This window comes from Takifugu flavidus, chromosome 2 (genome assembly GCF_003711565.1).
Source record: "Takifugu flavidus isolate HTHZ2018 chromosome 2, ASM371156v2, whole genome shotgun sequence".
Taxonomy (NCBI): Eukaryota; Metazoa; Chordata; class Actinopteri; order Tetraodontiformes; family Tetraodontidae; genus Takifugu; species Takifugu flavidus.
The window spans coordinates 15,812,921-15,839,644 of NC_079521.1; the positions used below are offsets into that span (position 1 = coordinate 15,812,921).

General features: G+C 46.1%; 2 protein-coding genes across 4 annotated transcripts; both read right to left on the minus strand.

Moving 5' to 3' along the window:
* Window positions 1-1,079: 1,079 nt before the first annotated feature.
* Window positions 1,080-16,987, minus strand: mybpc3 (myosin binding protein C3). Its single transcript, XM_057025718.1, has 31 exons — window positions 16,850-16,987; window positions 14,749-15,018; window positions 13,669-13,794; window positions 13,368-13,445; window positions 13,108-13,256; window positions 12,875-12,992; window positions 12,752-12,800; window positions 11,636-11,695; window positions 10,941-10,967; window positions 10,160-10,323; window positions 9,952-10,084; window positions 9,847-9,849; window positions 9,646-9,770; window positions 9,458-9,563; window positions 7,950-8,116; window positions 7,278-7,443; window positions 7,100-7,206; window positions 6,996-7,025; window positions 6,768-6,907; window positions 6,033-6,192; window positions 5,828-5,932; window positions 5,561-5,749; window positions 4,265-4,399; window positions 4,012-4,179; window positions 3,848-3,936; window positions 3,491-3,686; window positions 3,279-3,418; window positions 2,070-2,229; window positions 1,855-1,991; window positions 1,551-1,737; window positions 1,080-1,252 (listed from the first exon to the last, which is right to left on the minus strand). The coding sequence occupies exons 1-31, from the start codon at window positions 16,872-16,874 to the stop codon at window positions 1,194-1,196; spliced, it is 3,768 nt and encodes a 1,255-aa protein (XP_056881698.1). The 5' UTR covers window positions 16,875-16,987; the 3' UTR covers window positions 1,080-1,193.
* Window positions 16,988-17,612: 625 nt separating this feature from the next.
* On the minus strand, window positions 17,613-26,664 carry spi1b (Spi-1 proto-oncogene b). 3 transcript variants are annotated; one of them, XM_057025715.1, is made up of 6 exons: window positions 26,450-26,660; window positions 21,464-21,756; window positions 20,940-21,030; window positions 20,078-20,268; window positions 19,155-19,344; window positions 17,613-18,613 (listed from the first exon to the last, which is right to left on the minus strand). In XM_057025715.1, the coding sequence occupies exons 2-6, from the start codon at window positions 21,503-21,505 to the stop codon at window positions 18,312-18,314; spliced, it is 816 nt and encodes a 271-aa protein (XP_056881695.1). In that variant the 5' UTR covers window positions 21,506-21,756; window positions 26,450-26,660; the 3' UTR covers window positions 17,613-18,311. The 3 variants fall into 3 exon arrangements, with proteins under 3 accessions (XP_056881695.1, XP_056881697.1, XP_056881696.1); XM_057025717.1 differs by lacking the exon at window positions 21,464-21,756 and having other exon boundaries at window positions 26,450-26,664; XM_057025716.1 differs by lacking the exon at window positions 26,450-26,660 and having other exon boundaries at window positions 19,197-19,344; window positions 21,464-22,273.
* Window positions 26,665-26,724: the final 60 nt, after the last annotated feature.

The window sequence follows — 26,724 nt, forward strand, 5'->3', positions numbered from 1 at the left end:
GGCAACCTTGTGAGCAGTTGTGAAGTCCTCCGACTTGGGTTTAACAGTGTTCTGAAAGGGTCATAATTCTGTTTTTGGTTCATGAGAAAAGCTCTAAAGCGCAACATCGAGGTTCCCGAAGCTGCGGCTCAACTCTCGCTGAACCTTTCTGCAGCTGAAATTGACCGTGGAAGCAATTTCACAGAGGATTCCTTTTTCCTCTCAAACTTGTTAATTCATAAAAGCCGTGGTGCCACTTTGGGTAGTTTCATTTCACCCCCCCTTAGCCGCGACCACAACTGCTGTCTCTCAGCAGGCGAGTACGGAGCCCGCAACCTGGTGCTGAGTGACGCAGAACATCTGGGGCCGCAGAGAGGAGCCGGGATGAAATATCAGATATCCGGTTTGGCTCCAAACTGGGCAGCCTGATTTGTGGCTCTTGCTGAAAGTCTGTGTCAAAACACCTGGAGGATGGAGGCCGCGGGACGCATCCGTCATGCGTCTTAATAGCGGCCCGCTGACACGTAAAAGGCTGGCGTGAGCCTTTGCAGCTGTGCGTTGAGACGGAGCAGGAAATATTTACATGCGGGGCATCAAAGTGAGGACTGCTGAGTGATATTACAGCAGATCCAGCTCCGCCAAAAGCCCAGCATGTGTCACTGACACCCGTCCTCGCCGGTAAAAGGATATCTCAGCTATGGTGTGTACACAGGCCTCACACCTCCGGCTTTACGGAGCTTTGTTGCAATCAAACTAACCCCCCCTTCCGCCCCCTCGACGGCTCCGAGGACCGCCGCTGTGCTTTGTATGGTTTTACCAGCTGCTGCTGTTGTCGCCGTGGCAATTTAGGGAGCATTCTAGCCGGCGACGTGCCGGTAATTGACTTAAAGACGGACGCGGGTGGGTGTTTTTGGAGCATTTTGTATTTCTGCTGCGCACAAGCAAAACCAAAAGAGTGAAACCAGAAATGGGGTGAGGTGTGCTGAACACGACCCAGAGCTCTCACACTTGCATCTTTTTTACTTTGAGTTGTAATAAAAATAGAATGCAATGATCTGGAAGGGATGAGAGACAGATGGATGGATAGAAAGGAGAAAATGCCAGTTTTGAAGCCAAGGTTTAGTAAGAAGATTCACCACCTCAAACAACAGCGTAACAGTTGAATGTGACGCCTAAAGAATTTTTAGTGGCACAGAAAAAGAAGTCGTCTTCCTTCAGGCGGCAGCGAGTGTCTCCTTTCTCTCATCTTTCTTGTCTTCTTTCATGATTTGAGCTGCAGGTAAAGATTCACATTTAGACATTAAGACTGAATTACAACCTTTGTGAGCCATCAAAGGGCTGGAAATGTAAAGACACGCATTGTGCCGTATTATCATTAAGTTCTATTGTGCGACTAGATCGTTCAATCAGAATATTCATCAAGACTTTAAAGGTTCAGCGCATAAGATTTGTAATCAACGTGTCCTCAGGCAATCTATCGACTAGATGTTATCAAATCCCGCTTTAGCTTTAAGTGAAGGTCAGCTCAGCATTTCCTTCCTAAGATCCAGGAGCAGCGGTCCAGTACTTACGGCGGACCTCCAGTTTACACTCCACCGTGTCCTCCCCGCTGCTGTTCACCGCCTTGCACGTGTACACTCCCCCATCAAATGGACACGGTTTACGGATCTCCAGAGTCAGAACGCCGTGGTTACTGAGCATCCGGTACTTGGCTTCATTGGAGATGTCCATCTTGTTTTTGTACCAGGTCACTTTGGGCTGGCAGGACGACGGCGTGGTGGCGGATATTTGATAAGCACGTTAGTACCCGACTGCGTTTGAAACGGATCACAAAAGTTCCTTACGTTGTGAAGAGAACGTCCACACCACACTGACCTTTGGTATGCCTCTGACCGAGCAGCTGAGGGTGGCGTTGTATCCTGCTATAACAGAACGGTTCACCAGCGGACTCGTGAACTTGGGAGCCTCAGACAGGTCGTGTTGTTTGTGTGTTGGCGGTTTGTACACGGTGCCTAAGAGACAAACAGCCCGGGTGAGTGTGAGTCTGCTCCCACCTGAGCTGGGTTTAGAGGTCCAGTGTAATCGTTAACCTGTTTTCTGAATGTAAGCGCTGTCTTTAGTGCTGCAGGGCTCCTGACTCGAACCCACCAGGTTGTTGGCGAACACTCGGAAGACGTACTCGTTGCCCATGATTAGGTCAGACGCGACACAGTGGGTCCGCCGGTACTGGTCGTAGACCGTGAACCACTCCTTCATGTCAATCAGACAATCAGAATTTAGACTTTCTGCTCGCAGAATCTGCCTGCAGCTGGTTTTACAATATTTACAGGCTCCCTCAGCACATTTAGATTTACAAGCTGCTATCTGGGACATCTAACACAGCACATTGTTCCCTGTAACACGATGACCGGTGTCTCCACGCTCACTTCGCAGGCAAGTGAATCTAATTTGATCCAACAATGACCACAGGGAAATATGAACCTCAGAACAATGTCCCTGCATCACCAAAGAGACACTCCAGGCCAAGTCCTGGCTTGGAGGTCCAGATTAGATCATTCCTGTCCTGCGCTGTTCCTGGCTAAATGGAGCCGTGGCCAACAGGCCTAAAACACATCAGAGAATCGGAGGCCGCTCGCAGAGGTGCAACGGACGAGAGAGTCCAAAATGTCCCCCTGAGCCTGTGTGGCAATCCCCACAATCATTCCCTTAATGGAGACTACACATGTCGTGGCTCAGTGTCGGCTACAAAAAAATAAGCTGTTATGAGATGTTGGACACCGCCTCCTTTGAGAAGACATCTGGAACGCAGTGAGCTGCTTATGAACCGGGCCTGACTACAGACTAGAGCCCAGCCTGCTTCCAATTGCTTTGGATTTTATGGGCAGTGTCTCATTTTATCCGCCGTGTCAATACATCCGATACGCGACCGGATCGGAGCAGAACAGATGTTAGCTGGAATCGGGGAGCTCCATAATCACAAGGCGAGAGCTCGTTTTTGATGAGGTGACAATCTGAAATGGACTCCACACCCTTTTTGTTCTGTTTGAGTGCGTAATGGGCGCGGATTTTCAGATGGAATCAGGTCATTTCGGATACGTCACCCACGGGCACGCATGCCTGATCCATGGCCACGAAGGAACAGACACTAGACTGGGGCCAAGATGTTTTTCTGTATCTCAATAAAGGAAAAATACAATCGTCCTCCATAATGTGGCCGCTGTCATCGCTCATTTACATAACAGACTAACTTTCAGATGAGCTGGATGTCGTGTGTCTGGTTGCCGGGCTGCTACTCTCACCATGGTCTTCTTGTCAGCCTTCTGAACGGTGTAGCCGGTGATCTCGCAGTTCCCGTCGTCCTTGGGCGGCTTCCACTCCAGCGCCACGTTGAATCCCCAAACGTCGACGATCTTCAGCACCTCAGGGGGTCCCGGGAGATCTATGACGCAGACGGGGAACAGGATCAACGTACCTGTGGAACCGCCTCAGATCTCCAGACGGCCTCACCTACCTACAACCTGCAGGGTCACGCTCGCCGTGTCTTCCACGTTCTCGATCTGCACCTGGAGGTCATACTTCCCAGAGTGCTTTTTCTCCGTCTTGCGGATGAAGAGGATGGTGTCCCCCTCACTGTTCCTGACACTGGCGAATGTGGAGCTGAGGGGCTCCCCGTTTTTACTCCATGTGACCTTTGGCCTGGGCTTTCCCTGAACACGAAACAAGTTAGGAGATCACGAGTCACTTGACCAACGATGTTGTTTGCAAATTGTTAACCAAAAGCTGGTTGGAGGGTCTGGTTCCAATGTTCTGGTGTCTAAAGAGCAGTGAAGGGATGATGTCATCAGTGATGGGGGTGTGTAAGCTGCACCTGGAAGGGGATCGCCAGGTTGACCGTGTCCCCGACTCTCCGAATGAGAGTCTGGCGCAGGTTCCTCGGGAGCAAAATCTTTGGCCGCTCTGAGAAACAACAGCAAAACCACATGAAAACAGGCGCAGGAACATGGGAGGTTTTGGTACCACCGAGACCCTCACGCATGATCTCTCTGATGGTCACGGGCTGAGCCAGGGTGGCGGCAGGACTGGGCCCCGCCATGTTGTAGGCCCGCACGCGGAACTGCAGCTTGTCTCCTGTGGTGAGATTCCTGATGATGAGTGACGTCCGGTCTGTCAGGCCCTGAACGGCTGGTAACCAATCCTCTGCTGTGATCGCACCGCGTGCAACAACGTGATTAGCTGTTCATTTATTTACAATATTTAAACGATCGAGCTGACAGACAGGTCTTACTTCCTTCCTTGCAGTACTCGACCCCGTAGCCTTCGAGATCGACTGAGCCCATCCGCTCAGGCGGACGCCACTTCAGCACAATGGAGGTGTCACTGATGTCGTCCACGCACAGGCCAACGGGCTCACTGGTGGGGGCTGGAGAGAAGACAGGGAGGATGGGCAGTTTAGATGTTCTAAAAGCAGCCTGTTGATGTTCCAACAACATCTCAATGACTTTATCCTCGTTAAAACACATAAAACTAAGACTAATGTGTCAACTCGCTCAATAAATCTGTGGAAATGTCAGTAGACTGGTTAGATTTCGAAGTCCTCCATCAGAATCAGCTGGAAATATAAACAGATGCCTCCTCTCTCCCGGGGAACCTTCCCTGCTGTCTCTGCGGGAGCCCCCTCCTCTCCGTTGGGGAACGCTGCTGTCAGGGAAGTGCAGTGAAGCTTCGCCGCTGGTTCCCGACTCCTCGTCTGCCTCAGGATGCGTCTCCTGTCTGCCGACTCCTGGGTTGCCTCCATGAATGTCTCGCCGTGCTGACTTCCTCTCTGCTGTCCCTTTATTCTGTTTGTAGTCTTGCAGCTGAATTGAGCTCCTCCAGGTTTTAGCTGTCATTCTCTTTTGTGTGTGCACACCAGAAAGTGACAAAAATGTGTCTGCCTTTCAAGCACGAAATCTCACGAAAGATTATTTCTGGTGTTTATCCAAGATGTTACAAATATTTGAAGGGCCGGGTTTACATCTGCAGGTGTCTGTCGTGTTTATAAGGAAAAAAACAGAAAAGCTGAAAGAATTGAAGAAAACGCCTTTATAAAAAAGTCTCTCCGTTGTCAATAATTCAATCAGACATTCATTTAAAGACAGAAAACAGGCCTTTGTGAAAGGATTTTTTACAGGATAAAGCGTGTTGACAGTTTTGAAATGAAAAGCTCCGGGGGGAGCCGCAAAATCTGACAAAGCGCCTCGGGGGGATGTCACTGGAAACCAACATCAGACTCCGCCGAAGACAGAAGACAGCTCAGAAGATGATGAAAATCTTTAGGTGAAGTGTGAAGAAGAGGAGCCTCACTTAGTGCTTCAGGCTTTGACTTTGAGGGAACAAACATGTTGCATTGTGGGTGATCCAGGATATAAGGAATGAAAACTATCCAGTCTATCCCACCGTAACTAGTTTGATCAGCCACTCTGTCCCACAGTAACCAGTCTAACCCGGCTCTCCACTGTAACCAGTCTAACCCGGCTCTCCACTGTAACCTGTCTCACCCGGCTCTCCACAGTAACCTGTCTCACCCGGCTCTCCGACTCACCGACTGGCACGAAAGGTTGCGAGGCCTGACTGTGGCGAGACATGCCGATGCTGTTGACAGCGTAGACCCGCATCTCGTACGCCACTCCTTCGATCATGCGCTTGGCTTCATACGTGGTTTCGGGGTAGGGGTCAAAGTTCAGCCTCATCCACCTGTAGCTTTGTTTCTTCTTCCTCTCCAACACATAACCTAGGAGATAAAATTCAAACCATGCGTGTTGTAATCGAGTAAATGTGTCAACAAGTGTGGTAAGGTCACCGTACTGACCAATAATAGGCTGTCCACCATCAAACAGCGGAGGGTCCCACTGGACAACACAAGACTCCTCCCCGACACTGAGGATTTTCACCTCCTGAGGAGGGTCTGGGACATCTGAGGGAAACAACACTTCCTGTTACCATTTAGATGAGGTATTATTCCTTTGGCTCCACCTTTGCAGTGGACAATTTAGAGAGATCAAACTCCGTCTCACCCACAACTTTCACGTTTATATCCGCGGTGTCCTCTCCAGCCAGGTTTCGAACCACGACCGAGTAGATTCCCTCGTCCTGCCGCTCGGCCCCCTCGATGGTGAAGATGCAGTGACCTTTGGTGGACTCTACGTGGACCCTTCCGTCTCCCTCCGTTACGACCTGCAAGGTAAACAACTTGATGAAGTGAGCGCACACTTGATCGGTGGAATCTCTCCAGTTTCCTCCCAGTGATACACAGTATTTTATTGTGGGTCCTGTGGTGGACTGGTGACCTGTCCAGAAGCTCTCCCCAGGTGACCAAGTCTCTCCGCGGCTGCTTTTTTGCACCCATCGTGCTATAGCATGGTAAATATGTGTGTGTGAAAGCCAAACGATGTAAAGAAGTGCGTGCACGTTCACCCTGGACATGCACACTTACTTCACTGTCTGTCAGGGTCCAAGAAGATGCCAGTCTTTGGTTCCTCTCTCCGTCCTGTTTAACGGAATTAGCCTACATTTAAGCAGATCAAAGCGATTAAGGCTGAGGAGAACAAAGCCATCTGGTGACCTCTATTCGTCCTCAAGGACAGCAGCCGTGCAGGCAGCAGCCAAATAAACTGGGAGCTGGATTTATTCAGAGTAATATTAGGAGCGAGGACGGCGTTAGTGTAGAGACTTTAGACCTTACTGACTGTTTGGCATTCACCAGGTGACCTGTGCCAGACTGAGATCGTTCATCTTTTCCCTCCTTTTACCTTCTCTCCTTTGGTCCAGACCACTGTGGGAGCAGGGTCTCCGGTGATGGGGACATCCAGGCGCAGTTTGTTGCCAGCTACCACCACTATAGTGGACTCTGCAGTGCGACCCATGCAGTCCAGGTGGATCTTAGGGGGGTCTAAGAAAGCCAGATGTCCGTGTTGAGGATGTGAACAGATCTCCTTGGCCTGGTGGCATTTTGAAGGGTTGGGGGGAGTTTTTCCTACCTTGGCGTGGCACATAATCAATCTTCACCTCTATTAGAACAAGTTTTTAGAAAAAATCAGCGTCAGGAGTTGGAGAGGAATTCTGCAAATTCTGCTTTTATTACCCAAGAAATTGAGTTTAGCTGAAAGGCTGTAAGCGTATCCGTCTGGAACAAAAGTATAGTCTCCCTCGTCTCCTGGTTTGACATCGTCGATGGTCAGTTTGTGGATCCTAGGAAGTAAAAATGTTCCGTCCATTACGTTAGCATGCAGCGTTTCTAGCACCTGTGAGCCTCCGCTCACCTGCCAATGTGAGTGATGTTTATCCGAGCGTCAGGTTTGACCTCTGCACCATTCTTGTACCAGGTTCCCCTGACGTTCTCGTCTGACACCTCGCATTTAAAGAGCGCCTGATCCTTCGCTTTCACCGTGAGGTCGGCGATGCTCTGGTAGATCTCCAGCTCTTTTTCTACAGTCAAGAACAACAGAGGCTCAGAGAAGAGAGGAAATTTCCTGGTCTTTAACGTAAATGCTCGAGAGGACGGAGCAACGTGATACAAATCTTATATTGGAGGCTAATATAGTGACGGCATATTTGAGCGTGAGACTTTCCATTATCTGGCAGGAGCCAGCTGTATCTAAGCAACAGACACAATGGGAATATCTAATTGGGTTTCGGGTAGAAAATAAACAGATGACGACCAGATGCTGCAGGTAATCTTACAGAAATAATGCATTTGGGAAGTTAATCAAAACATCCCTAAGAAACTGTTATCGGAGCTCATTCGGCACATGTAGAGGCTAAAGGGAGCGTTTCATACACATGAAAGGTTGTCCTGATTAGACCAGCTGACTCGTGAGTGATGGTCCAGTGTTGCAGCAGCCTTGGATGAAGGGGGCAGTGAGGTCACATGACCGCTGTCCCGGAGATGAGAAATGTGCGACCGGAGCATCGGTTCAACACCAGGGACTCACCCTGCACCAAGAGCTCAGCCATAGACTCCCCTCCATTGGTCTTAACCTTGTAGTGCCCGCAGTCCTCCTTCGTGGCCTCGTTGATGATCAGGAAGTGTTTGCAGCCGTCTTTCTTGAAGCGATACTTGAAAGACTCATCTCTGGTTAACTCCACGCCATCTTTCTCCCTGTGTAACATTTAATATGGCAGGAACAGAATCATGTCCAGTGGGGTGTAAAACTAACTAACAAATAACTACAACACTTTTACACTTCTGAGCTCACAGCTCTACTCAATTGCCTCATAAGACTCAAAGATAAATAAAATAGATGGTTTAGTTTGGCACAATATCTCTCCATAAAGGTGCACCACAGGGCTCAGTATTGTCTCCACTTTAACTTCTTATTTAGATAAACAAGAGCCAAATTGTGTTAAATGCTTTATTCCACGTTTATGTTGATGATCGTGTTGTCTACTGCTGGCTAGAGCTGTATAAAATGCAGCATATATGTTTACACTTGCCTGATATAAATAAATAAAAACGACTGATTTAAATTACTTTGAGTATAACCTGCAGTGAGGAATTCCTGAGGTTCAGCACCTGAAGTTTTTAAAGGTTAATGTGATAGATTTATCACCGTTTCTCTGCATCTTTGTGTGACTTTTAGACCACGGTGGCACATCTCACCTTTTCTAACATAAATGATTTGGAGTTTCACATTTAATCATCAACCTTTGCCCAACTTATTGATCTTTGACCTTTGGTCTGATGAATCACAGAGGACTTGGAAGAATGCTGATGTGACCTTTTTGTCCACAACTCAAACTCCAAAACCACTTGCTTGGTCATTCCAGGGCGCTGATTACAATAAAAGGATGATTGTTCTTTATTTTTTGCTTTGCGTGTGTGATGCTGAACTTTTAAATGTTCACCTATTGGAGTTGAGGCTAAATCCCAGTTTTACCCTTTAGCCCTTGGTTTTGCGTAATAAGTTGGTCCTAATTGTCTGCCAGGTTAAGCGCTGGTTGAAACAAAGACAACCTAAGACCTGACTTGAAATGAAGGGGTAGAGATGATTTTAAAAAAAGTAAAATGCAAGTGTAAATGTAAATAAGCACAATTACTGATTTTTATGGTAACAACACTCATATTAGCCATGTTTTGAATTGTTGGTTGTATTTTAAAATTGTTCGCCATAATGAGTGAATGCATCTACAGATTCTCATAGCTCAGCCGATGGCAAATTCACCCCAATTAGGACCAGAACCATGGAAACTACTAAACTACTAAACTAACTAACTGTTGACGACGGCATGATGAATGTTGCGACTTCTACTGAAGCAGCAGCTTGTAGTGGTAGCTAGCGACGTTTGATGAGGTATTGGTAGTCGTGTCCTGATTCATAGAGGAATGTTTTCACCCCCTCAGTCCAGTTTTGGTGGGGGTAGATGAAGAAGAAGGGGCAAAAAGGAGAATTGGAATGTAGCTTAAACATGCCTGAACTAAGAACGCAGAGGAAAATCTGACCATTTGACGTTGGCTCCTTCCTCCGAGACCTCACACTCCAGCTCCACGCGGTCGCCCTTCATCACCATCTGATCCTCCAGGCTCTTCACGATCACAACTGGAGGCTCTGCAGAAGAACCAGATGGGGGCGCAACATTCAAGGCTGACCTTTACTTTTCCTGGTGTTTAAGGTAAAGGAGCTTATATACCCTTCACAAAGAGCTCCGTGGTGCTCTTCTCCTCTCCCACCACACAACAATACGCAGCATCATCTGCCAAAGAGCAGTTGTTGATGGTGAGGTAGCGCATGTTGCCAACGCTCTCAAAGATGTACCTGGACAAGAAGATGCAAATATAACTTTATGTGCAGTTTCAATTGTTTTTTTTATAGTTTGATCTTAAACACTTACTTGCTTAAATTATTTTCCATAAACGATGAGAGGAGAGAGGGGAAAAAAGGAGCAAAATCAGCACTTTTGTTCGATGTTCCTGGAATAGAATTATTGAATCGTCACCTTCCGGTGGGATGGAATTCTTGGCCGTTCTTCAGCCACTTCACATCAGCGTCTGGATTTGCCACCTCAATGGCCAGCTTGATTTTATGGCCTTTTGTCACTTGATAGGCTGGATCCAGCTTCCGCAGGAAGGCTAAACGCACAGCGTTCGGTTGCATTTACATCGGTGTGAAACGTCTGTGCGACTCTAAGGAGCAGCTGCACAAACCTGCACTCTTCTTCTCCTCCTTCTTCATCTTCTTCAGTCTCTTTAGCATGCCTCTCAGGTCCGTGATGCCGTGCTGAAAGGCAATCTTCTCGTATTCGGAGGACGGAGCCTTACTGAGAATGTCCCACACGTCCACTTCAGGCTCTGTGTGCACGTGCACGGCTCTGACACGTTGAACAACCAGACGGACCCACACATGGATTAATCAACTTCTCACAGTGATTAAAATCAGAGAATAAAAGGAATGTTTAACCATACAAAGAGAAGAATAACCACTTTTGTCACATTTTTAGCATGAATATAAGCAACACAAACTAGTGACGTCTCCTGTGTCTCCTGTGTCCTGTGTCCCTGTTACACGCATTTACCACACATGTCCACTAGAGGCGCAGCAAGCGTCCTTAATGGTGCCGCTCACATGAACCTGCAGAGCTCAAACGTCCTGAACCTGCAGCTCAGGACTTCTGACTTTTCTCCGCTAATCTGTAAATTGCATTGTGTTTTTTTTTCTTTTCTTGTTGAATCGAATCTGCCATATGTTTTATAATGAACACAGTAATTTACAGTAACAATGATGATGATATTACATTTTTTTGAACTCGGCTGCTTTTTTTTATCCTTTAAGAAATTATTTAAACATCAGTAAATTACAGGATATGTGCATTGGATGGATGGATGGATGGATGGATGGATGGATGGATGGATGGATGGATTACAATGTAAACAAACACTGATAAAAATCTCTCCTGACATCCAGAAGAACAGTTCTGCAGTTTCTTACCGGCTGGAGGATTTTAAGAAACTGCTGCTCATTCGGGAGAAGCCAAGAATCAAATGCAGCAAAAACAAAGCAGAGGAGTTAAAACGCAGCATTTTAACAGCAAAACAAATGAACCAACGACACATTAGAGCTCAGCCATTTTAATGATTGCACAAGTGATTAATGATTAGAGAAGAACTGCAAGAAGACGTCAGAACATACCTCACACTAGTTAATAAATTGTTATATGGTATTAATTACTCTTTCACAAATTAATTTCAGACTCAACAATGTTGTCATGATGAGTTGTTATTTGTGCTTTTCCCCCCTTTTATTTCTATAAATGAGTGATGCTGTGAGACTCCGTGTTGCAGGCAGCCTGTTGGCACTTTTGAAAGAAAAAAAAATGTTCCCGGCTTCTTTTTTTTCTGCTTTTACTTAAAACATCAGATTGTTTGTTTTAGTTTGGTTGCTCTTAATCTACTAAAATGACTGACTTGTCGGAGCAGGAGAGTGAATTCTTTCCTAACCACAGGACACATTTTCATCTCCATGAGTGAGTTAATTATCAGTCGTAAATTATATCGGGCGATTGAATTTGTAAATACGCAGCTTACTCTCTGAGGACGCACGACGGCCCGAAACAGAAAGTAAAGAAGAAATGAAAAACAGACAATGACCGTTATCCAGAAATGTCACATTTAGCCTCCATTTACCTCTTTTTGAGTAAAGTACTGAAGTCCAACTCCCCCGAGTCTTCTTTTCCGTCCGTGCTACTGCAGAAAAATCAGCCACCAGCAGCAAAAACATCAATACTCAATCACCATCTTCTGGCACTGTTGCTTTTATAGTCAGAAATATTTCTGTAGTGAGTTTTAATTATAGTAGTGCTGTTGGCAAGTGCTTAAAGGTTGCCAAGCAACATAATACACAACATAAAATGCAACCAAACAAACAGTATTTAAACGGAATGAGTGACTTTTATCCTTTAGGGCTGAAGAAAAATGAAGGCAAGAATCAGCTGCTGGTTTGCTATTGACCAGTGTTGCTGTGCACAAAGGAGCAGTTTGATTCTCTCGGTTTTTATTTTGTTGTTGCGTTAAACAAAGTTATTTTCTTCAACACTGTTCTATCGAGCTCAGCCCCATCAGTCATCTTTAGCAAACTGTTCCTTTAAATCCAGCAGCAACAATCAATGAAACAAGACCAGAACAAACCACCGGAGGCTACAGAGAAGCTGCCGGTGCTCGACTCTAATCGGTGCGGTGGACAGTGATGAGGAGGGCTCCGACTTGACTGGATCTTATCTCCTGCCTCTCATCTGAGGTGGGGTTCAGGCGCTGAGTGGAAAACTCACTCTGTCGGGTTTGTGCAGCTGATTCTGCTGAGTCATGACTGACACCAGGGGAGGAGAACAGAGAGAGCCGGTGGCCCACTTAGAGGTTATCGGGCTACATGCAGGATGGCTAATCTGGGCCCTCTTTCAGCTCTTGGTGTCGGTCTCAGTCCAGCAGATCAGAGGTGATTCGTGACTCAGGTTCTGTTTAAGACGGAGTCAGAGAGGAACCAGGATGTCTCGGTCCTGGTTCTCTCTCCCTCACAGTCCTCTGAGTTTGAATTCAAGCCTCGGGTGCTTCAGCAAACCCCTTCACTACCTCGTTTCCGGGCCGATCGTCTTCTTAACGGCTTCATTCCTGACAGATCACCACAAACACGATCATTTTCCTTATAGGCTCGATCGCTTAATGGATATTCAACCTTCACATTCACATTCTGGCGTCCCAGTTTGTGAACTCGCCAGTGACCATCGCTCTGAATGTTTCCGAACTTACGTGCGCCTGAACGCAGCTCTTATGTCCAGCCCTTCCTCGACGCAAACATCTGAAACAGAGCGAAACCTCAGAAACACGCTAAAGCCGCGAGGCTGAGACCGCCGCCGCCAGACGCGCTCTCACCGTGAACGGCCAGGGTGAAGTTACAGCTGTCGAACTGGTCCTTGGAAGAGACCTCACACCTGTAGGCGCCGGCAAAGTTAGCCTTGGCTGACAGGATCTGCATCTCAAACGTGTGGACCTGCAGGAGACGCGGCCGCTGAGGTCAGCACCAACAATGTGGAGAAACACAACAGCAGCAGGAGCCTCAACTGTGCTTTGGGGGGTCAAAGTTCAGAGGTTTCGCTGTCGTCCACCTTGCTGTTGCGGTCGTACGACTCCTTCAGCTGCAGGTGTTTTCCGGACTTGCTGGCGAGATCCATCCACTTCCCTTTGAACCATTTGACGGAGGGCTTCTTCAGCAGCGACTCCGCGTTCACTCTGGCCACAAACGTGATGTTCTGACCTGCTCAGATGAACAGTTTGTGATTGTGTTTGTAAGAATAAATCAAGAATTCCTGCATCATCTCCTTTTTTTATCATTTCTATCCATTTCCAGAATGATGTCGCCACTGACCTACGGTGACCTCCCCACTCTGAGGCTTCTCTGTGAAGAGTCCAGTCAGGTCCTGCCTGGTGTCTGGAGCGTGTCCGTCTGCCAGGACAGGAAACAGCAAGGATCGTTTCAGTGTGTAAAGCGAACCAAACTCTTCAGAACTTCGCTGCTAACTTCTGCTTCTCACAAGCTGCGGAGCATAAATCTTTGGGCTGTTTTCAGATGATCTATTATGATCCCTGCTTTGATTTGGTCACAGGGATTCATCACAACAAGTAAATATTTAATATTTAAATTGGATATGAATGAGCAACTGGCTGACCTTCAGCTGGAGGACCATCTGGGCCTGGGGCTGTGCTCTGGTCCAGTGTAGCTGCTGCTGCAGGAGCCTGCTCTGGTTGTACTCTGGGCTCTTTAGGTCCATCAACAGGGGCCTCAGCAGGTGCTTCTATGGTACCAGTATGAGCAGAATGACAGATTGATGTATTTGGTCAAAGTTTTGAGGCTTTTTAATGATGAATGTCCTGGAGTTGGACATGACGGACGGCGGCTGAAGCACTGAGGACTGACCCCGGGTCAACGTTCCTCCGAAAGTATTTCAAGTGTCTTATCGTCTTCGAAGTCGTGGCGGATTTTCCGTGTGCTATCAGCTGCCTCGCATGCATACTCAGAGCACGAGTCAAGTGGTGGTTACTCATGAGGAAATAATGCACTGGCGTGGGAGGGGGTCAAGGTCAGCGTGCAGACAGAGCGAACGCGCCTCTGATATGAGCCACAGAAGGTCCTGCATTCATCCTCTAGAAATGTTTCCATCTCGTCAAACTCAAGCAAACCTCACGGATGCAATAATCACACAAAAATCACATGACTCATAAACCACTTTACAATAACAATGGCCTGATTCCAAGTTTACACACGTCTGTTCATTTTTCCTGGACCTTCCTGCAGCCACCTGTGCTCCTGCCGGTTACACCTGCCTTTTAAATGTTTAAATCCAGACACAAGTGCAGCCCCTGCAGTTGCTATATACTTTGAAAATCACACTTCATGCGCTAACACGCTTAGCTGGTTTATGCTAATATTTCAGTATTGCATGTTTGTAAAGAATACTGCTGCTACCTCCAATGGGTGAACTGGTGAGAGGTGGTGTAGCATTAGCATTAGCTTTACACATTGATAGAGTAACCATTACGTTAAAGCTAAGCTAACATTCTAGAACAGCTAGCATTTCTCTGTCATGCTTGTGTCACCAGGCAGAATGGCTGTGGTACCTTCAAAAGCATGCAGCCAGAGTGGAAAGCCTCTTTTTGTGTTGTTATTTGAACCGTGTGATGCTAAATGCGGCGTGCAGGTGAGCCAGCGGAGACCTTAAACACACAGCTGCAGCATCAAAGTTTCCCACCTGGCTTTGATACAACCTTCAGCTCAAACTTGACCTTCGACCCGCCAGAAATCACTGCATAGATGTTGGCGTCTTCGTGTGTGACAGCTTTGATGGAGAGCGAATGCTTGTTTCCATCAGCCGTGATGGCGTATTTGTCCCCGCTGACGATGTCCTTCGCGTTGCACTGCCATTTCACTTTGGCGTCGGGCTTCTCTGTCTCTGCTTCAAAGACCACAGACGACCCCACGGCTGCTTCCTGGGTCTTCGGTTTCTTGGTAAATGCTGAAACTACAGATTGAGGCTGTGCTTAAAAACCACACGCTGTTCATTGAGTAACCTTCCTGATGGGTGAACGTGACGATTACACAAACAATCCCCGGAGTTTTTGGGTTTTATAGAAGGAAACAACAGACTTGAGATATATTTGTGTGGTTCTAGTAGATTGGAAAGTTTACAAAAGATGTGTGACATCAGGCAGAGAAAGAGATGCAGAGTTCCAGAGGCGTTGGTGTGTTTGCTTGAGTGATAGAGTTGATAATATGGCCTCTGCAGCCTTTTTAAACTATGTTTAAAAGGTTAATTCACTGTCTTAATATGCTGGTAAATTAGGTCTTCAGAGATCAGGACACATCCATTATGTGCTCGTCAAAGCATCACGTGCTCAATTAGATGGAACAACACACTGACATTTGCACAGAGTGTGTTTGAGTTCTCTCACATTTGTTTAATATTCATGTGGATCTGGAGAGTAATGTGGGGGCGCCTTGAGCTGGTGGGCAGATGATGTTTTTGGAGGAAAATCTAGGAGCCACAATCAACAACTGGAACGAGCAATATTTTGAAAAGCTAATAATAGCATATCGATGCCAGAGGCTCTTGTATGAGATGTTTGACTGCGTCTTTCTTGATTCTTAAACGCTTGTCTGTCAAAAAAAGACCTAAATATAGCGCTTGTCCTTGACAGTCCTGCAACTGGCGCATTGCTCTGAAGCACCAGGTGCTTCAACATGGGGACATTTTTACACGTTCAGTCCTGCGTCACAATGAGGAGACGAAAAAAATGTTGGCGATGAATGATTACTTTATATATAGAGTGCATCCAGAGGACCGTATGAAGTGCCTTCAATCATGCAAAGGTTCCCTGGGGGAACATCTCTTCTATGGTCTCTCGTGCTGCTGTCCACCAGTAAAGATGTAACAAACAGGAAACGCAATCGTAACGATAAGTTTAGATCATTTTGAGGATCACTTCTTCTTAACCCAACCTTAGAACCAAGTCTTAACCCTCAAACCACCCCTGAAGTTATGAGGACCACAGAAAAGGTCCTCACTATGCAGCATGTATGAGAACACACACACACACACACACACACACACACACACACACACACACACACACACACCACACACACACACACACACACACACACCAGACAGCCCTTTGAGTCATCTGTTGTGCTGGAATGCTGTCGAGTGTTTTTAGATCAGCGGTGCAGTTTGTGGATGCATCAGTTGCACGTCAGAAGTTTCCACGTTTGTGTCAAGGCCAAAAAAAATGACCAGAGTAGATTCACAGAGTCCCTGAAAACGTGCGCCAGGAGGCCCGGCACGACCGGAGAATGGGCGTGAGGCTAATGAGCGTTAAGACATCAGACTCTCACGGTTACAGTTGCTGTTATATTCCATTATATTCCAGATAAAAGGGATTCACATCATAGTTTGGTAGAACCTTGTGCTTCAGCTCCAAAATAAGAAAAAATAACGCTTGTATTTTAAAATATTTAAACACCAAGTAGGATTATTGTTTTATTCTTTACATTAAATATATGAGACTGAATATATGTGACCAATATAATACTGGATGTTGTGCAGTTATTTTTATAAATGAAGTGGGTTAAAACAATTTAAATAAACAACATTGAGACTTTTTTAAAGAAAGGATTTATACCATTTTATATTTTATGGTAAGTTTCCATCTTTGATTATAAACTCAGTTTAAATAAAACCGTAATTCATTCATTCTTGCGTCTAAACGTTGTCAGTTAAGAGAGCTGCAAACTCCAGAAGTGTGTTAATAACAAAGATTGTGTTAATTAATAACTCCACTGATGAGGCTCACCTGCTTTTTTCAGGGTCTCTGGCATCCTCAACCTCCTTTGGCTTCCGCTCCTTTTCCCCAAACAGTCCTCCGCGTCAGTCTCAGCCCTTTAATACCCCCCACCCTCTTTTTTTTATTTTTTTATTTATCAAGTCCTGAACGGCCCCCAGAAACCACGAGGGCCCCTGTGGGTGACGCCCGGTACATCTGACTTCCAGCCATATTCCAACCATCCTTTTCTCCAACACCTCCACTGAGTGACGGCCTTCCTCAGGGACCAGAGAGGATGGAAGGTTAAATTTAGACACACACACACACACACACACACACACACACACACACACACACACACACACACACACACACCATCGTGCTGTAATCCGATATATGGACTTTTTTAGCTGTCATACCTTTGTCTCTCATATTTTTTGTCATGTATTAGTCTCATAACATTACTAAAGTGTCACGACTGTTGTTTTATTGATTATTATTATTATTTGAACTGACTTGAAAAGCCTCGCGTTGCCAGTTCAACCTCGACCATTGAGGGGAGCTGTTGGCACGATACTTCCTCCTGTTTTGCATGAACACGCAGCTTGTGTGAACTTGTTTTTCTTGTATATTTGTGCTGTTTGTTGCGGTTGTAATAAAACAGAACTCTGTAACACTGATATAAATTGATGCCTGATCATATTTCCATCATAGTTCCATCAGTCCACTGTCAATCCTCTGTTTCCTCGGTTGGTTAGTCCCCTTCTTTAGGTAAATACACTCATAAACCATCTGTTATCCTATGGAAAATTTATTCATTTCAAATACTTTTTTTTTTTTAACCCAAGAGACATAATGTGATTCATGGATGAGCAGAAATACATTTCATGCGCAAACGTGACGAGAATTAATACAAATATTTACAGTGATTTCAGAAACACCTTAAAATGTTTAGAGGAGGTGATGGAGCCTCATGCTGTCCTCTTTTACAACAGGAGATGGCAGGAAGATCAGTGAGCTTACATTGTCAGAATTTGTTAATGAATTAAGATTATTGAACTGTAGGTGACGTTGTTGCACGATTCTTTTTCTCTCAACAAAAATAGATTCTTAAGTCAAACACTGAACAGCTGGTTGTAGTTGCATCTCTGGCCAGTGGGAACGTCGTAATGCTGCCCTTAATGGTGATGATGATGCTGATGATGGTGGTGATAATGCTTTTAAAATATATATATCTTTACACATAATTAAGTGACAGGTTTACACGACGTTGCCCTTTCATTTTGTAAATCCAGGCAGCTACGACGGCCCTCTAATAACAGTCTTTGTGGAATTTCTTTAGTCTGCTGGTACATGGAATATACTTAGCCCAGTTCGTGGCAGTGAAATCAGGCCCCATACGGGATTTTTCACTGAGTGACATTTACCAAATCAGCGAGGATCAGCCAAGCGGCCCCTCGTCTGCTAACACCTGTCAGGAGGCACACCCCTCCTACACGTAGGCGCTCCTCTTCCCCAGCACCTCGTCGCTGAACTGGTAGGTCAGCTTCTTCTTTATCTTTTTCACCTCCCCGGTTTTGCCGTAGTTGCGCAGCGCTCGTGCCATCTTCTGATAGGTCATCTTTTTGCGGTTTCCTTTCTGGATTCCCCAGCGATGTGCCAGAGCCTCCTTGTGTTTGGAGGAAAACTGGAATGTCCCTTTGTCTCTGTCCACCCACCAGATACTGTCCTTCATGTCGCCGTTCCTTAGGAGGTCCAACAGGAACTGGTACAAGCGGATCTTCTTTTTGTTGCCTTTTGGAAAACGACAAAGAATTGGACCCTTAACCAACCTTGAACAGGTTTATTATATAACAACCACAGTATATTCTGTATTATTATTCAGTATTGAGGCAAACTGCTTGTTCTACTTTAACTCAAGACGGACTTCAGCTTCAGCTTCATTTTGATTTTTCATGAGATTTTCACTTCATTCCTATTTAAAACTTGCCAAGCCTCAGATCCCCGGACCAGCCTTGTGCGCTGAGAAAAGTACTTTCTGCTGGTTAGAGAGCTAATAGTGAAACTACGGGGAACAGGAACTTGCTGCTGATGCTGGCTGTTTCATACAGAAGCACTGCAGAAGCCTGTCAAATCTGGGTAAAGCAGATTGGGGGGGAACCAAAGATCAAAGCACATTCTCTGACCGGGGATGAGGGAGAGAGTGACGACTCAAGACATCTCGTTTGGGAAAAGAAATTCCCCTGAAGATGCATGACAATGGAAGAAAACAGGCGGGCATATATTCGGACTGTGACAAATTGTAGCGTCACACAGGCAACGGACACGCCCTGACCTCTAAACTGTGTGTGAAGCCCGCTGCTCTTCTTCTTCTTACCCAGGTCAGGTGTGCTGCAGGGGGCTCGCTCTCTCAGGCCCTCCTCGTCAGACACCTCCAGCGGGGAACACCACTCCCCGTGCTCGTCTTCATCAGAGCTGCGCTGGGACACTTGGGTGGGATACACGGTCCGAGGGTAGAAGGCCACCTGGAGGAGAGGATTCAGAGATGATTGTTACAATGTTGGGGTCACAGATGCGTCTCACGTGTGTCAGTTTTAAAATGCAGCTTCTGGTTTTTATTTATGTAGGTTACAGCACATGGAGAGGAAAAGAGGGGAAAACAAGTCTTTCTGCATGAGCTGTGATGTGTGGACAGCGCTATATGTGCATGCTCGGAGGGGCAAAACGTTGAAACAGCACCAAAATAGAAAAAAAGTCACAAGCGAAAATGTGTTTTCACAAGTGATTTCACATTCTGTTCTTGTGGCCGTCTACGTGTGGGTGCATTTTGTTTTTCGCAAGTGTGCTTTCCTGTTACAGTGGAAGTCATTTGCTGGTCCAAATTGTCACTTAGCGCGCTCATTAAGGAGAACCGTAACGAGACCGAAAATCACATGTCTGTTGTGATGGACGCCGACAGCCGATTGGTGGGGAAAACATGACATTTCCCAAGATTTCCCTGCTGTTTGAGCGCGTGTGCTAGTGGACTGGTGTCCTCTGAATGGGTTAAAACACTTCATCCCATGGATACAAGAGTGCAGAAGTCATTCAAAAAAAGGATTCTGAAGAATTCACGCTGAAAAGTATCACTTCCTGATTTGTATTAAAGGCCCATAAAAGGGTTGCGTCCCTGAATGCCCTCTTTTTATTTTGAATCTGGATCTCAGCCGAGATCCTCGATGGTGGCCGGTGCGCCTCGCTGTCGGCAGATGGACTTACTGGCTGCTGCAACACGTGTGTCCCCAGGTTGGGATCCAGCAGGTTCTCTGTCTCGTATCTAATGGGGTCGTGACGTATTAGCGCGGGCGGGTGGAGAGCCTGCACGCTCTGCAGCTCTGTGAAGTTGGTCTCTTGGAGGTTTTCATACTCCACAGGGTGTATGTGGGGGTGAGCGTGGTAGTCCCAGTGTTCTAGGCAGAGAGTGAAGGAAGAAAACTGTTAACGGGGCAACGAAACAGCGTGTTTGCTGCGCTCAAACGTGAAGGAAGAACAAATACAGCGTGAAGCATTTTCCTGCTTCCTGTCGTGGGCCGACTGAAGGCCCCGGTAGTCTCATCATAATATGTCATCTTTTGCTGTATTTGCATGAGTCAGAATGTGCATCATTATTGGTTTCCCGACATTATCTGTGGCTCTTCTTTGAGGTACCCCCCCCCCCCAGGCCCAGTTCAAATACTTTGACCCAAAAGAGCTGATGAGTAGAGAATGTAAAGCACCTCTGTCAACAAAACCCCATGGGGGCGAAAGTTGCTCTGTATCTACACCAGACGAAAGAGAAGGCATCTGTTTCCTGTGTTCCCTGCACCCTGATCCGGTGTGTTCCAGCTGCGCGCGCTTCTTGTGTCGCCCAGAATACACCAGAAAATGTCAGAAACACTGAAAAATCTCTTGCCTTAAATGAACAAAAAGCCAAATTGGCAATATTTTACATCCGCGGAGGGTGAAGAAGAGCCACATAGGCGAACTGCGTAGGTGGTGTTAAGACCTGGGCTTTTTTGTATTTGTTTTGTTTTTTAGAATTTCAATCACGACAAGAGAAAAGGTCCCAGTTAAATTCTTGAAGAGTCGGAGTTAAACTCACCTGCCTGGATTTCTGCATCTAGCACATAGGGGTTATAATAATCTGAAATGGGGTGTCTGTAGATCTCAGGGTCGTACATTTCCTCCGAGTGCTGAAAGCGCAAGAGAAAAGACAAGTTTCAACTGCAAAGCCCATCAAATTTGGTCAGAGAAGCACGTCTGAGCATTTGTCCCACAAGGGGGAATAAAGCATTTCTATTGTCTTTTTAGATGTTTTATGTAAATGCACCTTTTTCCCCCTTCCCGCTGCCGTTGTGAAAGTCCAGAGATGTCTTGAGGAGTTTCATTTTCATGTTTCTATGCAGTATAAAAGACCCTAACAGGCTGTCTGCTGCCGTCAGTTGAATTCATATCAAGAGAAATACTGAGTGATTTCCCCATCTTCTTAAATTTTACAAAAGTTTCCATCCAAGGTTAACAAAGAAAAAAAAAAAAAAACCCCCGATGACTAAAAATTTTCTGATCGCGGATCGGTCGCGATGAATTCTTAAGAGTTTAGAGAAGGAGAGGGTAAAGGGTACTCACAGGTGGAATCAGGTAGGACTCCATTCTGAAAGGATGCAACATGGAGACCTATTCTCCAGCCGCCCGGCTCTCACACGCTCTGCTGGCCAAACCCTCTCACAGCCTTTCAAAACATTTGCGGCACCATTGCACAATGTTTCAAAATTTCCTTTCAGTCAACGAAAAACCAAAAATGGAAAAAAAAAAAAAAAAAGAGAGTCCCCCGTCTCTCTTATTGCGCCGCAACTGATCCGCTCTCGGAGGCCTCGAGCGGCGTCAGAGGTGACATTAAACAAACAAGCCCCGCTGGGTCTCTGTGAAATGAAAAACGGAACTTTTAGGACTTCTGTAAAATTTCTGTGGGTGGGGGCAGCAGAGTGTGTCTGCTAAAGGTTGCTGGTCATTGATGATTTGTCAGGGGAGACCATGAAACGCCACATTTATCAGCGGCTGCACACTGTCCCCCCTGTAGGCAGCCAATAATCAAGAAGCATTTTCTGACTGTCAGTGTCCCCCAGATAAACACAGCATGCTGCCATGTGTTACAATTTCTGTATGTATGTATGTATTTTTTAAATTGTCTTTGACTTTACGCATTTTTAACTGAAGATTTACCAGTTCAGTGATTGCAGAAACTCTTTATTTAAGCTGTATGAAAAGTGTCAGCATGATGTTTCTCTATGTCGTCCCTCTGCTGTAAAATATATGTCATAAATTTGACAATAGTGCTGTCAAGTAATGCACCTATTCAAATATTTTATGGGTTTCTCCAGTGCTCGTACAGAGATCAACCAAGTATAAACTACTGTATGGAAGTTTCCTAGCTCATAAAGTGTGTTTGTGTCCGTGTGTGTGTGTGTGTGTGTGTGTGTGTGTGTGTGTGTGTGTGTGTTACAGTAACAGTAAAGGGCCTTGAATTCCTGCTATTTTTACTTCATATTTGACTGCAAATGCAGGATAATTCTGAAAACAGACCAAAAAGAAATTACAGGAAATTTGATGCCGTGTAAAAGTATTGTTAAGTATATTGGTAATATTGGAAATTTGGACACACACACACACACACACACACACACACACACACACACATACACACAAATCCTTGTAATTCCGTCTATAAGGAGACTTTAATAGACTTAATACATTACCCAGCTCCTTAGCCTAACCCTAACATCCCAACTAACCCCCTCAACTCCTCAATGGTCCTATGAAGCTGTGTGGCCCCCTTTCACAAGAATGCCCTCACTTTGCTAGTAGAATGAGTATTTTGGGTACTCAATATGTAGCAAGAGCAAGGTTAGATACACACACATCTCTGGTAGATTAGATGAAGATACAGTATCTGTGTTGTGGCCACGCAGAGGCAAATGGAGATTCTGTTTATCAGACAGCAGAGATACATGTTAGATAGAGGTTGCAGCTGTGGATGGAGGTGGGGGGATCCCCCTTTAATGAGCCCCTCTGCTGTGAAAATTGTAAATTAGGTAATTAAGTTTGCTCGTACGAGGCTACTGACTTGTTTTAAAGTTGAGATTTGAACGAAAAAAGAGAACCATTGCAGTCGTGGTGTTGCATAAATCTAAGTGTGTATTGTTAGCTCTGCCTGTTTCAGAGGAAGACTGGAACCTTGTGATAACAAAGCGCTGAAAATATTTATCTCTGAAAGGTGGTCGGCCTCTTTTCTCTGGAGATCCAACCAAAGATTGAGATTAAATTATGATATGGATAGAGAAAAAAGAAGCAGCTACAGGAGCATTTGCTGATGTTCATTCAGCTGGGGGGGTGGGGGGGGGGGGTGCAGGGGACCTCCAGAAATACTGCGTTACAGCTTTGTTTTTGTGCTTAACTGTAAAAAAGCATATTTAGCTCTTTGCGTCTTCATTTTCTGTTGATGTTGTTAACTGACGCAGGGCCACGGTGGCGGCAGCGTCTGGCTGAGGAGCTGTTAAAACCACACAGACTGTGGCCGGCCTCGACCAGCCCCGTCTTAATCACAGCTGGCTGAGCAAAACTGATGACATGCGCCAGTACAGTCGCCATTTCCAAAAGTATTATTAACACACAGGCTGAGCGGCGGCAGACCAGGCTCTATTTCTATCACACCTATTTCCAGTAAAGCCAGTGTGTGTTTGCTGATGTGGTCCAAGAAAAAAAGTGCTGAAGAAGCACAGCTGCATCGTACCAAAAGAGTTAATACATTCATATTAGAGTCATTTGGATGGATGGATGGATGGATGGATGGATGGATGGATGGATGGATGGATGGATGGATGGATGGATGGATGGATGGATGTGGATGGATGGATGTGGATGGATGGATGGATGGTGGATGGATGGATGGATGGATGGATGGATGGATGGATGGGTGGTGGATGGATGGATGGATGGGTGGGTGGATGGATGGATGGATGGATGGATGGGTGGATGGATGGATGGATGGGTGGATGGATGAATGGGTGGATGGACTGTAATTGGACTGTAACAGTCAGAAAAACATCAATCCACCACCTGCTCAGGATGAAATGGGGTGTCACAGTTTATTAAATATATCTTAACATTAACATTTAAATCAAAAGGTTCAATGCCGACATCACGACTCGCACTTTGTAAATCAAATTGTATTTTTCCGTGTAAATGCAGCAGATCGTTCCCAGTAATCCCGAAGGCGTTTGTTTTTGGACCTGGTGGACCTGCAGCATCATCGGTGCTCCTGCTGAGCTCCACAGGGGGACTCGTCTGTGGTCAGAGGGAACAGACGTGGCTTCGTTCTGGAAACTGTTGCCGTTCGAACTCATTTCAGAACCGCTCTGGAGAGCTCGACGGCCTCGTGGCCTGAGAACCAAAGTTGGTGCCTCCAGCAACAAAAGCAACTTTGCACCAAATGAGGAAGTGCGAATTGGGCCTTTCAGATTCAGTTCCCTAAAGCGTCCCTTTAAATGTATCCTTGTATGTGTCATATGGTCAGGAGAGTCCAGAACTCTGGGGGTTGGTGGACATGATGATCTTGCTAGTTTCTCTTGCTCCTCTCCAGTCTCGGCGCCATGTCTCTGTGCCACCATCCACCTCAGAGGGATCCAGTCTGGCCTCCTGAGTCTCTGTGTCTACTCTCACTTCCTGTAGGAACAACTTTGGGAACTTTCAACTGGGTCAACTTACAAAAAAAAAAAAAGAGTACAAAAACATCCTAAAGAAATAAATTGATCGCGTTTTTCTGTCCAGACTCCGACAGGGTGAAGCATCATAAGCGTAATTCTGTTGCTGACAGATCGTGTGACCCATGTTTCCATTTGTCATGTGCGCGTCATTGTTTTGGTGACAGTGTGTGACCCTGCGTGACTCTTAAAGCAGGGCCTGAAGTAGGAAGATGATGACTTATGTGGTCCTTATTGACGAGATGACGAGATGGTTCCGAAGAGCAATGCAGCAGGGACCTAGTGCTGGTTTCCTGACCTTTAACCCGAGGAACCGAGCCGATCGTGGTGAAAAGACAGAAGCGCCCTGATAAGATGTGGTTACCTTTATTTATCAGCTCACTGTTCCTACCAGCACGTGAACGTTGGGTCAGATTTGACTTTGGTAAATTGGTTATATTTAGCCCGCGTTTAACCAGCAGAAGTGAGAGCAGCGCAAAAAATACGAAACCCTGATGGAGCCGTGGAGCGCTGAGGAGTTTATTTTACAGCAAACAAGAAGTTGCGTGAAGGAGAGGATCCGGTTATCTCACCGCAATGTCTCAAACTGCGTGAAAACAGTGAGCCGAGCTCCGTCTAAAATAGTCCTCCGTGCAGATTCGCACCAACCCCCCCCCCCACCCCCCCGATCTGTAGATGATATCTCAGCTGGTCAACGTGCAAAAACTGTAAAAACAGTAACAGTAAAAACAAGAAGGAAAGGTTTGCGACTCTCGGTGCTAAACAAGTCAACGTTAGCAACGCTGGGGGGGGGGACCGGTGGCGCCATGCATTGAAACGCCCCCGCGCCCGCCAGATCGGGCCAGGCAGGGTCACGCTCCCTAAACACGCCGCCACTGAGCTGCTTGGTAGAAATAACGGCGCTAACACTGTTATGTTTGTTAGCATCTTAAGTGAGACGCTGTGAAGATCCAAACTTTGGTCTGAACCAACGTGTTACTCTCCAGTTTGGGCGGGTGTGACTGATCGCTTCACAGCTTTTTGTCTGAACGCAGTAACACGCTACACGCCACTGATGTCAAACCCGTGTACAGTCGCCCAAACATTTGCATTTGAGCACCGTTTGACTGGCGGTCTGGCCCCCGGAGCCTTTCGTGGCTGGCGCGACTCTCGCAACTGACAAACAGAGCCCCACTTTACCTGGAAACCTGTTTTGATCAACGCCAAACAGCTTAAGTCTGGTTCGGGTTTTGTTCTACCTCACCGTTTCAGGTTTCAGGCTGCAGACGTCGCGGGGGTCACAAGACCGTGCCCACACAACCTCACAGATGGGGAATGACACGCATGACCACTGACTGTGGAAAACAGGATACAGGGTACGTCGCAACAGGAAGTGTTGCAGTGCTCGTCTGCAGAACAGCAGTTTGGCCAGAATGACTGTAGGTTGATGTCCACACACCATAAAACCTGTGGCGGAGCTCAGATTTCGAAATTGTCTTTCTCCAGAGATGGATCAGTTGAGTAATTCGGTTTCCAGAAAGAAAGAGAAAGATAAAATAAATCAACTGCTTATTCGCTTTTAAAGTAAATAAGCTTAGAATAATATTTTAAAGGTCTTTAGTTGTTTCAGACTCCTACATAAAGGAACGGAAGCACTAAAGCTAATACTGTACATATCATTTAATGACCTTTTTTTTGTCAATAATTACATTTCACTCAGGTTTGTCATCAGTAAGAAACAATAATCTTGATTTTTGTTCTGCCAAAAAAGTAAAACATACAGTAGAATCGAGCACTGTAAAAAAAAAAACAAGCTGTAAAACTCAACATTCTATCTGGACAGTAGAGTGACAGTAAAGAAAACACCACTGCCTACTTGTAAAAGAGCGAGGATACGCCCACAGGCCCCCTCTCAGGCTCCTAGACCTGTCCAGCGCAGCATCAGTCCAGCAGCATCAAAGTTGTCCCCCGTGCAGATGTTGAACCGTTGGGAGCCGATTCTCAAAGGTGGTTGAAAAATGCTGGCTTTCTATATATCTCTGAATTAGCAGGGGAACTAAAAACTTCCTTAATTCTAACAATTTAGGTTGCTACCATGAGGCTTCTTCTTCTCCTTCTCCTTCTTCTTCTTCTGCTATTCAGTCGCATACT

What these genes read in the sequence shown, in the direction of transcription:
- spi1b (XM_057025715.1), bottom strand. Translation starts at nt 21,505, where the DNA reads ATGTTGCATCCTTTCAGAATGGAGTCCTACCTGATTCCACCT. An exon ending in CACACGTGTTGCAGCAGCCA is followed by an intron (nt 19,345 to 20,077) that starts GTAAGTCCATCT and finishes CCTCTCCTCCAG; the next exon opens with GTGGCCTTCTACCCTCGGAC. An exon ending in GCTTCACACACAGTTTAGAG is followed by an intron (nt 18,614 to 19,154) that starts GTCAGGGCGTGT and finishes GTTTTCCAAAAG; the next exon opens with GCAACAAAAAGAAGATCCGC.
- mybpc3 (XM_057025718.1), bottom strand. Translation starts at nt 16,874, where the DNA reads ATGCCAGAGACCCTGAAAAAAGCAG. An exon ending in AGGCTGACAAGAAGACCATG is followed by an intron (nt 2,230 to 3,278) that starts GTGAGAGTAGCA and finishes ATTGACATGAAG; the next exon opens with GAGTGGTTCACGGTCTACGA. An exon ending in CGGTCAGAGGCATACCAAAG is followed by an intron (nt 1,738 to 1,854) that starts GTCAGTGTGGTG and finishes TCGTCCTGCCAG; the next exon opens with CCCAAAGTGACCTGGTACAA.